Raw genomic sequence first — 17342 nt, 5'->3', positions numbered from 1 at the left:
AGGGGTCTTCAAACTTGGCCCTTTTATGACTTGTGGACTTCAACTCCCAGAATTCCTCAGCCAGCTTTGCTGGCTGAGGAATTCTGGGAGTTGAAGTCCACAAGTTATAAAAGGGCCAAGTTTGAAGACCCCTGCCCTAAGCGGTACCGACACATTTGCACTCGGTTTCCCTCCCCACCGGAGCAGGCAACATATGGCCATCAAAGCACAGCAAATTCCAACAAGAGAAAATGCCAGTTACAGCCGTGCTTTCGGGGCGACGGAGCAGCTCCGTCCCGCCTGCAGTGCTTACCGGAGGAGGCCCCCGGCGCTCCAATAGGAGCTCTGGCGCCCCAAAGAAGTTCCCGTTGAAGCTCCGCCCATTCCGCATCAGCCTCCTCTCCGAGTTCATCCAAATGCCGTGGGAAGTATCCGTGAGTTCCATTGGTTCTGCCGCGGTGACAATTCAGGCCCCGACGTTTCTCATTGGATCCCAGAAAGGAAAGAATGCGCTACCCGATTCTTTTCGTAGCTCCTCTGTCATTGGCTGCTTATATAGCGCGCATGCTTCCTTTCCACCGGCGGCGATTGGTCCCGATGTAGTGCTAGAAGGGAGGGCTTTGTGAGTTCACTTTCTCCTGATTGGATTTTTCTCCGAAGGTGTTCGGCTCGGAAACCGTTCGGGTGTTCGGCTCGGCATCCACGGGAGACGCTTAGCAAGGCTGCGTAGCTCTGCTTTGAGGGGAACGCGTGCGTAATACCGACGAGAGCGCAGCGGCTCTTTCCGAGTCCGGAGAAATGGGGCGGTCGGTTCCGTATTCCCGAAGAGTAGTCCGTAGGGGCGCGTAAGCGGAGCAAGGCGCTAGAACCTGGTGGCCGTATCAACAGCAACCGAGAGAGAAGCTGCGACGGCCCCGTAAGCGAGTAGCGGACAAAGGAACCCGAGCGAAGGGGTGGCGGAGGCGGGGCCAAGCGAGACCCGTCGCCTGCAACGCCGCAGCCGGCTGAGTCGGAAAGCTCTGCCGCTTTCAGCAGCAGCAGCCGCACCATGGATCACGCCGCCGCCCTCCAACTGCACTGCAGCGCCGCCCGCCTGAGCCGCCCCTCCGGACGCGCTTTGCCCGCCCCGCGGGCGCTATGAGAACTCCGGCGGCAGTCGGCCCCCGCGTTGTCGAGCGAGAGACGGAGTGACGAGGCAGGTAGGCAGGAAGGCGGGAGCCCGCTCCTCAGGCCGCCCCTCCCCCGCGCCCTTCCTGCCCCCGCCGCCTCTCCTCATTCGGCCCCGGCGGTTTGGCCGCCACTCTGTCAGATTCCTTTGGGCCGGCGGACGCGCCATCCCTCGCGTCATATTCCTCCGCCGGCAAATAGTCCGTTCCTTCACTCTGTCTCCCCAGCGCCCCCACCCCGTTGGAAAAAAAAAAAGAGAACCTCTCCTGGCCGTCGCCTTCTCACGTGACTGACTCGCTAGCTAGGAAGGAAGGAAGGCGGGCGGGCGAGCGAGCGAGCGAGCGAGCGAGGAAGAAAGGCGTCGCATCGGAGAGCCGAGCGGCGCTGCTTCTCTTTCCTGCCCCTGGCATCAGAAAGGGGCGGGGAGTGACTGGATTGTAGGGCTGGGCGGAGGCGGCCGCTAGCCCTGGAGCTGCCGCTGCCACTGCTACGGTAATAGGAACGAAGAGGATGGTGGCCTGCTGACGATAAAGCGGAGTGGAAAAGGGGCTGGGCAAGACTGAAGGCGGGCGCCCTCCTTTAAGGGTGGGGGGCCGGATCTTCACACACGGCTTTTCTTCTCTTCGGTGAGAGGACGAAACGGAGTGGATAAAAGGAAGAGAAACCCGAGGAGGAGAAAGTCGATCCGATAGGGAGGAAAAGCTAACGGCTAACAAACCATGTCAGGGCGCCCGAGGACCACCTCCTTTGCAGAAAGCTGCAAACCGGTGCAGCAGCCTTCAGCCTTTGGCAGCATGAAAGTTAGCAGTGAGTATTGATTTCCATCCTAGGTCCTTTTTACGTAAGCTGTTCCAAAAGGAAGCGGACGGTTTTTATATTTTTTAAGAATATTTTATTTTTTGGTGTCCGTATATTCAGAATTGTCAGATCCGTAATGTCTTTTCGGCGGCTTTTTCTTTTCCCCCCTCCACCCATATCTTGATTAGGCCTATCCTACGGCTTCCAACTAGGGAAGCCTTCCGGTATATTTTATCTATATTGCATGGTATGTTGCTAGAGGTTTTTATCTTACAGAAGTGGCAGATGTGTTTAGTGTATTTTGATTTATAATTCTGTACACATTTTGTGTACTATTTTTAAGATTGGATTTTGCAGAGGTATCTGGAACTATGTATTTGATTCATGTCACAAGCTTTTAAATGATTAGGCAATGATGCATTGTTCTCTCATTCTATTTCATGTATGGTAAATAAGAAAAAATGTTTATTGTGTACATTTTAAGGATTTTTCATCTAGAATATAAATTTTCATTTGATTGGTGGTACAATACTTTCCAAAGTTGAAGGCTGTGTTTTACATGTTTTCAGATCTCTCTGTTTCATACTTGACAAATAATTGGGATTTTGTGATGAATAAATCAACTTTTCAGTGTAGAAATCACGATGGGTATGGCACTGAATACTTTACTAATACAACTTTATATAATTCTATTTTTCCTAGTCTCAGAAAAATTAAGGTAGGATAGTAGACAAAACTTGTTTTTAAAGATACTGTGTTATGTCTGTAGTTCTATTTCAAAGCAGTGATGTACAACAAAACTTTAAACAGGCTACTTCCTTTTTTATGAGAGTGGCTCTCCCATCCGATGCAGTGATTACCAACATACTTCTAGATATTCTATTTTATTAGAATAAATGGCCTTAGAACTTTTTATTAAAGATTATTATTTCTGAAAAAAATGTGACTGAATATTCTTCCCTTATTTTCCTGAGAAATCTTATTTTTGTTTGAAGAGGCTGACTTCCAGAAAACCTAAAAGAATATGTAAATCTACAAGCCTGACAATCAATAACTAAAATGTGTGACAGCTACCTCCTTGTTGTTGAAGTTCCATGCAGTAGCAACAACATGTTTATGAAGTCTCAGGTAAACTGTTGACTTGGTGAATTACAAGTTACACATGTTTAAATTAAAGATTAAATTCTACCCAATCCTAATTTAAAATTTAGATAATATTTCAGATTTTTAAAAGCACTGCTGACAATCATACAATCTTTGATATCTTTAAATCATAGAATATTGTATATTTTGCCAATTGTGAATATTAGATGAGAATCCTTGAGGAGTTAGTTTATTTCTCAAAACTTTACATCCTACATCACCTTAATAGCACAGTATATCAGTTTGCAATTCTGAAAGGGTTCAGTCAGTTTATTGATGGGAGAAAGTTAAAGCTGACCACAAAAATGTACAATTGTACCTTTTTCTATCAGTTATGATGAAGAAACGTGACATAGGTTTTGTGGTATGTAACTGTTATTTCAAATGAAATTACCATAAAAACCAATCTATTCAGAAGCAGTCCGTATTGACTTAAATATCCATATGTGTAGTAAGTTATGCAGCTTGTGAATGCAGTCAGTATATGACCCTCAGTACTATATATAAGCCTTTCTCAGTCCAGAGTTGTTTAGTCATGAGGTGACTGATTAAGGGATTTCCCAGCCAAAATTGTCATTTTTGGGAATGTTGGGATTTCAAATCAGTACATTTCAAGGGTGTTATGGTTGGAGAATCATAGGTAGAATTGAAACCTAGGTCAGATAATGTCTGAATTTACAATTTGCAACATCAGGATTTTTTTAAAAAATATTGTATCTGATTTGCATCCAGAACTAAGCCATAACGGATAAATTCATTTTTCATGCTGACGCCAAAATCAAACAAGTCATACTGTGACATAATGCTTTGATTCACACACTTCTTTTAAACATGTTTGAATCAGAGTGGGTCACATACACTATAGCATCCAGAGACCTTCAAGATTGGGATACTGCAGTTACAGCAATGTAGTTCGGCCCATTAAAAAAGAGAGCTTGCAAAAAAGCTGTGCAATGAAACAGGTGTCTTATTAGAATAATGCTCCCATTTTTAGTATCACCTAAGAAAAAACCTCAAGGAGTGATTTCTGCACAATCCTTAGTGATTATCACATATCTTACAGCATGGAAAATATAAAATGTGGCACTTGGTCATAAAAAAGATTGGCTATTCTTTAACTGGCTACAATACTAAAAACAGTTTTGATAATGGTATCAAGGCAAAGTTAACGTTTCTTTATGGAATTAATTTGGATCAGGATGTGTACACTGGATATTTTCAGGAAGTAATCTAGGTTAGGGCTTTTCAACCTTTTCACCGATTGTACCACTTTTAGGATATGGCAATATTGGAGTACCACCAGTCATCTACCAAGGTGTCAAAAATTTGATGACCAAAAAAAGAGGAAAAAAGTGATAAAAGTACAGGTAGTCCTTGACTTACAACAGTTCGCTTAGTGACTAAAGTTACAACAGCACTGAAAAATGTGACTTATGACCATTTTTCATACTTATGACCGTTGCAGCATCCCCAGGGTCTTGTGATTTACATTCAGATGCTTGGCAACTGATTCATATTTCTGATAGTCACAGTGTCCCAGGGTCGTGTGGTCCTCTTTTGCAACCTTTTGACAAAGTCAATGGCCAGGGGGCGTGGCCAGCTCAACATCGCTCAGGTCGGGGGGCGCCTGTGCGGGGAGCTGTGTGGGGGATCTAGGGATCTCTAGTGGAAGGGGTGGGCACCAGGGCACGGTCCACCGGAGGAGCCTCACAGTCCTGGGGGAGTCCCAGACGGGCATTGGAGGGCAAGCTCTCAGCCCGGCCCTTGAGCTCCCAGGCACCAAGACCCTGCAGCTCGGCCCACTCCAGCCCCACTTCCCTGAGGGGGTGCCCAGCTGCGCTTACCTCCTTGAGGTTGCTGCTGCTGCTGTGCTCACTCTCCTTGGCCAGGTTGCTCATGGTGGGTGCAGGAGGGCAAAGTGCATGGGTCAGAGGGATGCCCACTTCTTCTCTATGTGAGGAGACCCGGCTTTGTAATCAAAGCATCCTTTGCGATAGGATGGGAGACCACCAGGATAGGCCAGGAGGAGGGGGCAAGGGGATGGCAAAAGGGCAGCAGGGCTGTGGTGGGCAAGTTCTAAGGCAGAACTTCCTCCCTCCCTCTCATAATCTCCCTTCCTTCCTTTTTCCCATTTCTTTTTTTCCTTCCCTTTTCCTTCTCTTTTCTTTTTTCTTCCTTCCCCTCTTTCCTTGTTTTTCCTTACTTGCTCTCTTCTTTTTCTTTTTCTTTACTCTTTCTCTTTCTCCTTTCCTGTCCCTTCTTGGATGCTCAAATGCAAAAGGGGGAAACATTTCTCGATGCCTCCTTTCCTTGTGATCAAATGCCACTTTTGCTAGTAGTTTGTGGCCACTTAAAGATTGAGAAAAACCAGGCTCAGTTTATCCTGTGCTTGCATTTAGTTGGGGCATCCACAGACCATTTTTTATGTGCAGCAGCTTTAGCATTTAGGAACAGAGGTAGCTTAGTTGCTTTTCTATTAATACATAATCCTTAAAAGGGCTCTCGTGTGGGGCCCTGCCTTGATCTAACTGAGAGTGGAAATATAGCAAAGGAAAATATTTTCCCCCACTCTGCTTTGTCCTGTTTTCCCCACTGGAAATGGCTGTTAGCAACACACAGGGAGGGGATACTTTCCTAAGAGCTCACAATTCAAGAATACCAATGTTAACAATACCAGTTGCCAACCAAGTTCTGTCTGTGACAACAGAACACAAAATTGTTTTCTCCTTTGAACTGGAGCATTTCTAATCAAGTTGCCTCTCCCTCCCTACCCTGCTTTTTTAAAAAAACAAAAAACTGCCAGAGGTTGTGGGCAGAGGTGGCAACAGGCAGGCAGCGGTGGGTAGAGGCTTTCCATTTTGACTCCACCCCCCTGTTGTTGCCTCTGTGTGGCTCTCACCTCACCTCTCTCAGACCTGTGCACGTGTGCGCGCGCACACACGCAGGCAGGCAATTCTCACCCCTTGCAGCCCTGCGCCCTCAACAGAGTCCTTCTGCAATGGCAGGCTGCAAGCTAATGAAAACTGGTTTTTTTGGAGTACTTGTTTCCTCTTCTCAATATGTCACCGATCGCATCGCACCCTGCCCCCCTCAGCTCCTGTCCCCAGCCCTGTGGAAGGCTGCAAGAAGCTCCCATCATAGCTTCTCTTGTCTCTCCAGTTCTTTTCTTCCCCAGTGTCATAGTGTGGGGCTGCAAGGAGTAAGATCCCCCTCCCCATGCACACACATAAAGAAACACACACACACACAAACATGCATGGATCTGGGAGAGGTGAGCTAAGAGCCATGCAGAGGCCCTTCAGGCACAGAAGCAACGGCATGGGGGGGGAGGGGTCAAAATGGGAAACTTCTTGTCCGGAGCCTTGGGCAGCTTAAAAAAAAGAACCTGCAAAGCACTCAGAATGCGGTCCCTAGGGACACCGGGCCCAGTGCGCTCGCTGCCTCCTATGCGTGCGCCCAAGAGGTGGGGCGGGAGTGGGGCTGAGGCAGCGAGGCGGTACGTTGCTGATTCCAGGGCCGCCCCACATTCTGGCTTTGATGATAAATCAGCACCCAGTTGGCCTGGCCTGGCCTCTTTTCTTTCTGAGTGGTCAGCTGGGACGCCAGCTGCTTGCCACCGCCTCCTGTGTGCGTGCCCAAGGGGTGCGGTGGGGGCAGCCCCTCACTGGCACTTTCCTGCCAAAGCCTCTTTTTATATCCTTTCCTCTCCCCCCTTCCTTTTCCGTGCACATCCAGCTACACACTGCTTCTGGAAGTGCCAATCAGCTGGAGCCCGGTGCTGATCCTGGAGCTTCTGCTGAGCTCAGACAGACCTGCAGTTCCAGCTGTTTCTTCCTCAAGGCTTGTGTGACGCTGCCACCACTTCAGCTCATTCCTGTCCCTCCCCACTACCACGTACCACCAGTTGCAAAGCCCTGATCTAGGTGGAAGAGGATATTTAATTTTCTCCACCATCATTCTAGCTTGGCTATCTTGGGGTAGAATAGAGATATTTTTCTCCTGCCTCACTTTATTCTTTAATGATGAATAAATTTTCTGACATAACTTGCAGTTTTTATTTTAATGTAACCAAGTATTTTAATTCTGAACTGTGATGAAGCAAAGAATCTGAATCTAAATTTGTTTTCAATAAAATATTTATTTTTGTTAAATCTATATCCACAACAATTGCTGTTAATAATGAAGGAAATTATTCAGTATTTACTTACGTTATCCAATATTATACCTGCCCATTATACTGTTTCTTTCATAAGCATAAAATATTTCAAGAAAAAATATTAATAGTAGGGTTTCACCCCATTTAAATACATTTTCAGTGAGAAACACTAATATGTATTATTCCTGACTAACTGATTGAAATATTAATAAATTTAAATATAAGTAATACACTTGATAATGGCAGAAAGTGAAGAGGAACTAAAGAGCCTCTTGTTGTGGGTGAAGAAGGAGAGTGCAAAAGTTGGCTTGAACCTTAACATTAAGATCATGGCATCCGGCCCTCTCAATTCCTGGCAAATGGGGAAGAAATGGAGGTAGTGACAGATTTTATTTTCCTGGGCTTCAAGATCACCGCAGATGGGGACTGCAGCCAAGTAGTTAAAAGACGCTTGCTTCTGGGGAGGAAAGCCATGGAAAATCTAGACAGCACGCTAAAAAGCAGAGACATCGCCCTGCCAACAAAAATGCGTATAGTCAAGGCTATGGTCTTCCCAGTTGCGAGGTATGGCTGTGAAAGTTGGACCATAAGAAAGGCTGAGCACCAAAGAATTGAAGCCTTTGAACTATGGTGCTGGAGAAGACTCCTGCGAGTCGCTTGGACTGCAAGGTGATCAAACCGGTCAGTCCTAGAGGAGATGAACCCTGACTGCTCTTTAGAAGGCCAGATTATACTTTGGCCACCTAATGAGAAGGAAGGACTCACTGGAGAAGAGCGTAATGCTGGGAAAGATTGAGGGCAAGAGAAGAAGGGGACGACAGAAAATGAGGTGGCTGGATGGAGTCACTGAAATAGTAGGCGTGAGCTTAAATGGACTCCAGAAGATGGTAGAGGACAGGAAGGCCTAGAGCAGGGGTCGGCAACCTCGGCTCTTTTATGACTCGTGGACTTCAACTCCCAGAATTCCTGAGCCAGCTGCTGGCTCAGGAATTCTGGGAGTTGAAGTCCACGAGTCATAAAAGAGCCGAGGTTGCCGACCCCTGGCCTAGAGGAATATTGTCCATGGGGTCGCGATGGGTGGGACACGACTTCGCAACTAACAACAACAACAATACATTTGAAATTAGCACACTTGATAAGTAAAAGTGTGCATCATCATTTCTCATTTGTGAGAAATGGAAGAATGCCAACTCTAGTTTGTATATCCACAGGTCTTAAGATAAATAAAATACGTCCAATTAGTCTACAATACTATTTTATTCAGTGTTTTTAATTGATTAGTGGAACAGATGCATCCAATAAAATCTTACACACATAATGTATTTTAATGTAAAAATTTGCATGTATTGAATCTTTTGTTAAAGAATAGAATCTGGCAGTTTTGCCTTAAAAGTAGTCATGCTTTAGACTAGGGCTCTCAACCCCGAGGCTGGATTTTGACAGATTTAAACACCAACAACATAAGCTAGCTCCCGTGCATGCACAAATGAAACCACTCATATGCCCACTGCATGCGTGGACTGGTTCTTAAAGGGTAGCGGACCGGTATCAATACATAAAGTTTGCATCCTTTTCTGATAGATTAGAGCAGTGTCCCCAACCCTTGGTCTGCGGCCCAGTACCAGTCTGTGTGGCCTGTTGGGAATTAGTCTGCTCAAGTGATGGGCAAGCATGTAAAGCTTTGTTTGTACAAGCATGGGAGCTAGGTTGTGCATGTGAAACCATCCCTTCTTCCCCGCTGCCACTGCTGCCACTGGTCTGTGGAACAAGAAAGATTGGGACTGCTTTAGGCTATTAACCCTTAGCTCTGCTTACTGTAGTTTGTGGAATTTTTAGTCCAGAAAATTGGGCCTTTCCTAATTTGGGCACTAGCAATGGCAGCTTCAGTTAGGGAATTCTGGAGATGGAAGTGTGTCTTGAGTTGGAGAAGGCTTATTTGAAGTATTAGATTGGTTATCCTGATCTCAACTTTGTTTCTTTTGCAATTTGAACAGTTGTGTTATATCCGTTAATATTTTTAAAAGAAAATCTGGGATAGCTAAATCTATACATACACACATTCACAAATGCACGCACACACACACACACACACACATTTCTCAACCTGAGGTCATGCTGTTGATTTTAAATTTGCCAAAATCTATTGTGCATTTTACAGTTAGCATATGAACTCAGTAAATTTGGAATGTGAAATAGCTATGCACTCAATTTCATTGAGGGCCGCATCAGCATTGCGGTTGCCCTCAGGGGGCCGGGTGGGTATGGCCAGGGTGGGCGTGGCCTACTGGGTGGGCGTGGCTAGAGTGCATATGGCCTACTGGATGGGCATGGCCAGCTCTACATTGTTCGCATCAAGGGTGCCTATGGGGGCCTGGGCAGGAGTGGGACAGATCTGAGGGTCTCTGGCAGAAGGAGGGTCTCTGGGCCAGGGCGAAGACAGTGGGGGCCGTTCCCTCACGGTTTCCAGGATGGCTTAGCGGGCCACATGAAACCACTTCGCGGGCCGGATCTGGCCCCCGGGCCTTGTGTTTGACATGTCTGCACTAGTGGTTTCACAGTCAGTTAAATGGAGTATCTCAGGTTTTAGGTAAAATGAGGTGAATGCACTTTTGAAATAAATGCTTTTAAATCATATAAAGCATAATTCCTGTATATTTAGTAACCATTTGCTTATTAATGAAGCATAGCATGATTCAAACTTTCACTTAATATTTCAAGTTATGGGGTCCTTGGTGCTCTCTGAGAAATGTACCATTTCTGTACCATCATTTCTTTATCAATTTTCTTGTGATAGATTTTATTTATTTTAATCCCACCTTTATTATTTTTATAAATAACTCAATAACTCCTTCCTCCTATTTTCCCCAAACAACAATCCATTGAGGTAAGTTGGGCTGAGAGAGCGAGCAAATGGCTCAAAGTCACCCAGCTAGCTTTCGACCCCAAACCACCCCAGTGATGCCCTCGACGTGATGTCCCGTTGCCTGGAGGCGGTTCGGGTCTGGATGGGGAGGAACAGGCTTCGACTCAACCCTGACAAGACTGAGTGGCTGTACGTGTCGGCATCTCAGGATATTCAGAATATTCCATCTCTTTCTATGGGGGGGTGAGCTATTACCCCCCGTAGATAGGGCTCGCAACTTGGGGGTCCTTCTAGATTCACGGCTCTCCTTAGAAGATCATATAGGAGCTGTGACTAGGGGGGCCTTCGCCCAGGTTCGCCTGGTGAGCCAGTTGCGGCCCTATCTAGACCGGGATGCCTTGCGTACAGTCACTCATGCGCTCGTGACCTCTCGTTTGGACTACTGCAACGCTCTCTACATGGGGCTGCCCTTGACCACCCGGAGGCTTCAACTGGTGCAGAATGCAGCCGTGCGAGTTGTGTTGGGGGTCTCCCGATACTCCCATGTTACACCTCTGCTCCGCGAGCTGCATTGGCTGCCGGTTGCCCTCCGGTTGAGATTCAAGGTGCTGGTTATGACCTACAAAGCCCTACATGGCATGGGTCCGGATTACCTACGGCAGCACCTGCTGCCGGCATCAACTTCCTTCTGTCCAGTGCGCTCCCACAGAGAGGGCCTCCTCAGGGTGCCTCCGATCAAAGAATGTCGATTGGTGGCCCCCAGGGGGAGGGCGTTCTCTGTGGGCGCGCCAGACCTGTGGAACCGCCTTCCGGTTGAGCTCCGGATGGCCCCCGACCTGCGCTCCTTCCGGCGTGATTTAAAAACTTATCTATTTGAACAATCTGGCCTGGTCTGATGGGTTTGGGGTTGGATTTAAATAAGTTCTTAACACATTTTTAGTATTGTATTCTTGGGCATAATTATTTAATTCTTTTTAATCTCTTTTTTAACTTTTGTATTTACATTTTGATATTTATTGCCCTGTACACCGCCCTGAGTCCTTCGGGAGAAGGGCGGTATAAAAATTTAATAAATAATAAATAATAAATGTAGGATCTCATTGTCTCCATATTTTAGCCTGGTGCCTTAACCACTAGGCCAGGCTGTCTGTCTTTTTGGATATACTTTTTGGTATCCATCTTTTATCATGTCCTTGTTTTCAATTTATTTTTAAGATTTATGGATCAAGAAATCGTTTTACGTGTAAGCCTGATATATACATTATACAAGTTTCTTTGATGAATGCTGGCATGAAGTGTATCATTTTACATTTTCATCATTACTATAATGGAATGTGAGAACGAATTACAAGAGGGTAAAAGAAGTTGGGAGATTTGTACTTTCAGACTTACAACAAGTTTCTCTTAATGTATCCTTACAATACAGTGTCATAGAATCATAAGGTCTCGGACAAATTGTTGTCCAATCTTTTCATGTAAACCTCCAATGCTGATGTTTCCACAACTCTGGGAGACAACTCTGGGAGCTGTTCCATTGATTAATTGTTCTCACTGTCAGGAAATTCATTCTTATTTCTAGGTTGGATCTCCTCCGATGAGCTTCTACCCATTGCTTCTAATCCTACTCTCGGGCTATGGAGACTAAATTGATACGTTCTTCTCTGTCGCAGCTTTTCAAGTATTCACCCATTGTACCACTTTTAGGATAAGGCAATATCCAAGTACCACCAGTCGCCCAGCAAGGTGTCAAAAACTTGACCAAAGAAGAAGCTGCCTGCGTGGGATGGTCGGAAGCCGCTGGTGTGGGGCGCTCAGAAGCCCCCAGCGCTCGGAAGCCGCGCTCTGGGCGCAGAAACGTGGCTCAGCTGTAGCTGCACATGCCAATCCTGGGCTTCTGCGCAACTCACTTGCAGAAAACATGCTACTTGCTAAGTGAAGCCCCAGGATCAGCGCTGGGTAGCCCCCTGATCCTGGGGCTTCACTTAGCAAGCAGCACATTTTCCACAAGCAAGTGAGCTGGGCAGGAGCCTGGGATCAGCATTTCTGAGTGTGACTCAGCTGTAGCTGCACACGGTGCCGGCACCCGCAATCTGCCCGGCCTCCCCTCTGTCCCCAGGCAACGCCTCTGCCTTGCGTGGCTGTCCCACTTGCATGTGCAATTGGCTGCCACCGCTGCCGGCACTCGCAATCTGCCTCCCCTCTGCCTGGCGTAGCCCCTGGGCCTACCACACCCGCCATTAACCCTCCCACCACCATGCAGGGTAAGGTTGCTGCCCCTGCCCAGATGCCCTTGCCTTCCCCAAGCATTTTTTTTACTAACCTGCTTTCAGCTGCATTCCATTTCTCCGTTTGCTTCTCAGCCTTCGCCACGTGTTTGTGGGGCTATCAGTAAAAAAGAAAAAAAAGTTCCATGAGACTTTCTAACTTCTCGTGAGATCTCACGAAAAAGTTCCATGAGACTTTCTAACTTCTCGTGAGATCTCACGAAAAGTTAGAAAGTCTCATGGAACCTTTTTTTTGTCCCATAAATGCGTGGCAAAGGCTGAGAAGAAAATAGAGAAATGGAATGCAGCTGAAAGGAGGTTAGTAAAAAACCGATTGGCATCATTAAGCAAGGATCTTACGTGACCCTGACTTCAGACTTCCTGCTGGCTTCTCCATTGACTTTGTTTATGGCAAGCTTGCAAGGAATATTTGAAATCGTAATCATGTGACTGTAGGGATGCTGTGATAATCAAAATTCTGAGGATTAGTTAAGTCCCCATTATTCAGTACAATTGCAAGGTTGGTCACTGAATGGAGTGGTTGTAACCCAAGAACTCCAGTACAAGTAATCCTTGGTTTATGACAGCATTTGAGACCGAGATTGTTGTTGTTAAATAATGCAGTTGTAACTGCAATGTCATGTAACTGCATAATATAGTGACGTCAATCTTGGGAAATCTGGTTGCTATTGTAACCCTAGGACGTATGGGTTATTAAGTAGGAAGAGGGGGCAGTTCTCAAGTGTTGGGGAGTCCCCATTAAGTGGGAAGAGGTGGGACTCCCCAGATGAGGGGGAGTGTGCAGGGGCCATGGGTGGCTCAATGGGGGCTCAGTGGGTAGTTCAGTGGTGGTCCACAGGCAGTTCAGTGAGGGTTGCAAGTGGTCCCTTGAGGGCAGGGACCACAGGCTGGCAGAAATAAATACACATAAGTAATGTTCTTAGTATTATCTGTTCTAGTATGGAAGGAAACGTACAGAAAACAGGAGAGACAATAAAAAAATTGTTAAAAGTATCAGAGTGACATTTTCCAAAGAAAATTACTAAGTAAAATTTATCTCTTGAAGAAATGGCTGTCTAAATTGCCAAGTTAGGTAATTTTGAAATTAGTGCTTTATGAGGAACCTTTACATTTTTTTCATTGATACTTAAATAATAGCATCTATTTAGAAACTTCTTTCTTTCCATGGGTAGGTACTTTATTAGCTTATAGACATCCCTTTTTTCATATGATTTCCTATGACATTTGAAACACTAGATTGTAACAGCCTGAGTTTATAGTATCTTTATTTGTCCGTGTTAGTTTAGTGAAATAGAACCTTTTAGCTTGATGGTACATGTGGAATTCTTCAGAGATATCAGAGTCCATAATAAAAAAGCAGAAATGGAAAGAGGACAGTTTACAAAATAAGGCAGAACTAGATCAAGGAATTAATGTAAAGCAATGTTAGCAAACAAATTTTGGCATAGAGCCTTGGTGGAGCAGTGGGCTAATGCCTCCTTAAGTAACACCAGCTGCCTGCAATTAGTGCAGGTTCGCATCCCACCAGGCTCAAGGTTGACTCAGCCTTCCATCCTTCGAGGTAGGTAAAATGAGGACCCAGATTGTTGGGGGCAATAAGCTGACTTTGTAATAATGCCGCTTGGGGGGGGGCAAAGCCCTAATAAGCAGCCATATACATAGAATGAAGGCTATTGCTAAGCACATTGATTTGTGCTTAGATTGTAAGCCGCCCTGAGTCTTCGGAGAAAGGCGGGATATAAATGGGATTAAAATAAAAAATAAAAATAAAATATATCTTCAATTATTAATTTCTTGCATTTTTAGGCTTCTTTGAGTGTCAACCTGGGGGTCAGTCTCCTCCTCTGCATTACCAGACATGCAAAGGCTTTAGTAGAGAACTTGACTAAGATGCCAGGTGCCCTGGTCTTTTAAATTATCTCTGGTTAATAATCAGAGCCATGGTGGTGCAGTGGTTAGAATGCAGTATGTATGCTAATTCTGCTGACTGCCAGGGGTTCAATTCTCACTGGCTCAAGGTTAACTCAGCCTTCTATCTTTCAGAGGTCTGTAAAACGAGGACCCAGATTGTTGGGGGCATTTTTTTTGTATGTTGTGCTATAATTTCTTTTTTCACACAAAATGAAATTATAGCATAACATACCAAAAAACTACTGCGAAAGAAACTAAAAACAAAATTAAAATAAGCAAGAAAATGGTAAGAGAACACCTATCCGACCTTGACAAGTATAAATCACTGGGACCCAACAGATTTCATTCCAGAGTTCTAAAGGTTCTGGCAGATGTTATCTCAGAACCATTATGGCATATCTTTCAAAAATCCTGGAGAACTGGGGAAGTACCTGATGATTGGAAAAGGGTTAATGTGGTTCTATACATATGTTGTATATAGTATGTTTAGGTGTGTGTCATGTATGTGTTTCACTTTGAGAGGGGAGAACTAAATTTCATTTTTGATGTGTGCCATTGTGCCCACAGTAAAAAAATGACAATAAAGGTTATCTTGCCTTGCCTTGCCTCACCTTGCCTTGCGTTATCTCATCTCATCTTATCTTGCAATCTACTGTTTGGTAAGCAAGAAAAAGGTGGAATAGAGTAGACAACATCACTACCAGATGGATTTGTAGCTGTCTGACAAACGGTACTCAACAAGTAATCCTCAATGGTACTACATCCATACGGAGAGAAGTACAGTAAGCATTGGGGTACCACAAGGCTCTGTCTTAGGCCCAGTATTCTTCATTAATGACTTAGATGAGGGAATAGAGGGGGAACTCATCAAATTTGCAGATGACACTAAACTGGCAGGAATAGCCAACATCCCAGAAGATAAGCTCAGGATCCAAAAAGATCTTGACAAACTTGAACAATCGGCCCCATCCAACAAAATGAGTTTTAATGTGGAGAAAAGTAAAGTTTTACATTTAGGAAGGAAAAATCAAGATATAAGTACAGATTAGGTAAGACCTGGCTCAAAAACAGTAACTGTGAGAGAAACTTTGGAGTCCTAGTGGATGATCACTTGATTATGAGCCAGCAGTGTGCAGTAGCAGTATTCCAGTATTTGAGGGGTTGCCACAAAGAAGAGGGGGTCAAATTATTCTCCAAAGCACCAGAGTTCAGGACAAGAAACAATGGTTGGAAACTGATCAAAGAGAGAAGCAACCTGGAATTAAGGAGAAACTTCCTGACAGTGAGGACAATTAACCAGTGGAACGGCTTGCCTTCAGAAATCATGGGCACTTCATCACTGGAGGTTTTTAAGAAGAGGCTGCTAGACAGTCACTTGTCTGAGATGGTATAGGTCCTCCTGCTTGAGTGGGGGGGCTGGACTAGAAGACCTCCAAGGTCCGTTCCAGATTCTATTCTACTCTACTCTAATATGCTGACTCTATAAACCACTTAGAGATTAGAGCACTATTGTGGTATATAAGTCTAAGTGCTGTTGCTATTGTTGTATTTATGCATTTTTCCTTTGTACCTGTTCTTTTCCAGATTCATTAAAAAAATAAGCAGAGCTTTTATTCAAGCTTCCAACATTAAAAAAAAATAGTTTCAAACGTTTCATTTTGTCTTTACTGACAAGAAAAGATAACTGAACCCTTCCATTATGTTTACTGACAAATGCATTTGTCCAACTATCAAATCTTATTAAACATAGGAATGAAGTTGAAGACTATTGACTTAGATCACAGGTCGGCAACCTGCGGCTCCGGAGCCGCATGCGGCTCTTTGAGCCGTCTCTTGCGGCTCCCAGCCGCCCGGTGCGCGCGCACCTCTTCCAACGGGCAGTGGTGCGCGCGCACCTCTCCAAATGGAGAGTGGCACCGCCCATTTGGAGAGGTGCACGCGCACCTCCCCGAATGGGCGGAGGTGCGCGCGCACCTCCCCAAACCTTTGGAGAGGTGCGCGCGTACCTCCGCGCGAATGGGCAGCGGTGCCGCTCTTTCAGGAAGCCCGCCGTGGCCCGTCTGTGAAGCTGCCGAAAGCGGCAGCTTAGCAGACGGGCCGCGGCAGCTTCCGCAAAGAGCGGCGCCCCTGCCCATTCCGAGAGGTGCGTGCGCACCTCTCCGAACGACCGGAGGTGCGCGTGCACCTCCCCAAACCTTTGGGGAGGTGCGCGCGTACCTCCGCGCGAACGGGCAGCGGTGCCGCTCTTTCAGGAAGCCCGCCGCGGCCCGTCTGTGAAGCTGCCGAAAGCGGCAGCTTAGCAGACGGGCCCGCGGCAGCTTCCGCAAAGAGCGGCGCCCCTGCCCATTCCGAGAGGTGCGTGCGCACCTCTCCGAACGACCGGAGGTGCGCGCGCACCTCCCCAAACCTTTGGGGAGGTGCGCGCGTACCTCCGCGCGAACGGGCAGCGGGCCGCTCTTTCAGGAAGCTGCCGCTTTCGGCAGCTTCCTGAAAGAGCGGCGCCGCTGCCCCTTCGCTTTCGGCAGCTTCCTGAAAGAGCGGCGCCGCTGCCCCTTCGCACGGAGGTGCGCGTGCAACTCCGGTCGTTCGGAGAGGTGCGCGCGCACCTCTCGGAATGGGCAGGGGCGCCGCTCTTTGCGGAAGCTGCCGCAGCCCGTTTGCTAAGCTGCCGCTTTCGGCAGCTTCACAGACGGGCCGCGGCGGGCTTCCTGAAAGAGCGGCACCGCTGCCCATTCGCGCGGAGGTACGCGCGCACCTCCGGTCGTTCGGAGAGGTGCGCGCGCACCTCTCGGAATGGGCAGGGGCGCCGCTCTTTGCGGAAGCTGCCACGGCCCGTCTGCAAAGCTGCCGAAAGCGGCAGCTTTGCAGACGGGCCGTCGCCATCGGGCAACCGGGAACCGGTTCCATCTCATTTTTTAAAAAATGGCAGCCGCGTGCGTCCGCGCATGCGCAAAAAACCTTTTTGCGCATGCGCGTGCATGGACACACGCACGCGGCTCCCTCTTTTTTTAATTTGTGATGGAACCGGTTCCCAGTGGCT

At 46.7% G+C, this 17342-nt stretch overlaps 1 protein-coding gene across 6 annotated transcripts in view; it reads left to right on the top strand.

Annotated features, from left to right (window-relative positions):
• Positions 1-297: 297 nt before the first annotated feature.
• GSK3B (glycogen synthase kinase 3 beta) overlaps positions 298-17342 on the top strand; it is a 174677-nt gene continuing 157632 nt past the window's right edge. For 5 of the 6 annotated variants that reach the window (XR_014491719.1, XM_083356230.1, XM_083356229.1 and 2 more), the window contains exon 1: positions 298-1953. Coding sequence is in view for 4 of the 6 variants with exons in the window: in XM_083356230.1 (XP_083212356.1) it covers positions 1866-1953 (88 nt within the window). In the remaining 2 variants the exon portion in view is untranslated. Of the gene's footprint in view, positions 1954-2939; positions 3073-17342 lie in introns of all 6 variants that reach the window. The other variant, XM_083356232.1, reaches the window with a different exon arrangement.

Source organism: Vipera ursinii (assembly GCF_947247035.1).
Source record: "Vipera ursinii genome assembly, chromosome: 2".
Taxonomy (NCBI): Eukaryota; Metazoa; Chordata; class Lepidosauria; order Squamata; family Viperidae; genus Vipera; species Vipera ursinii.
Note: the sequence above shows the minus strand (reverse complement) of the source record. Positions and strands in the feature narration are given on the sequence as shown.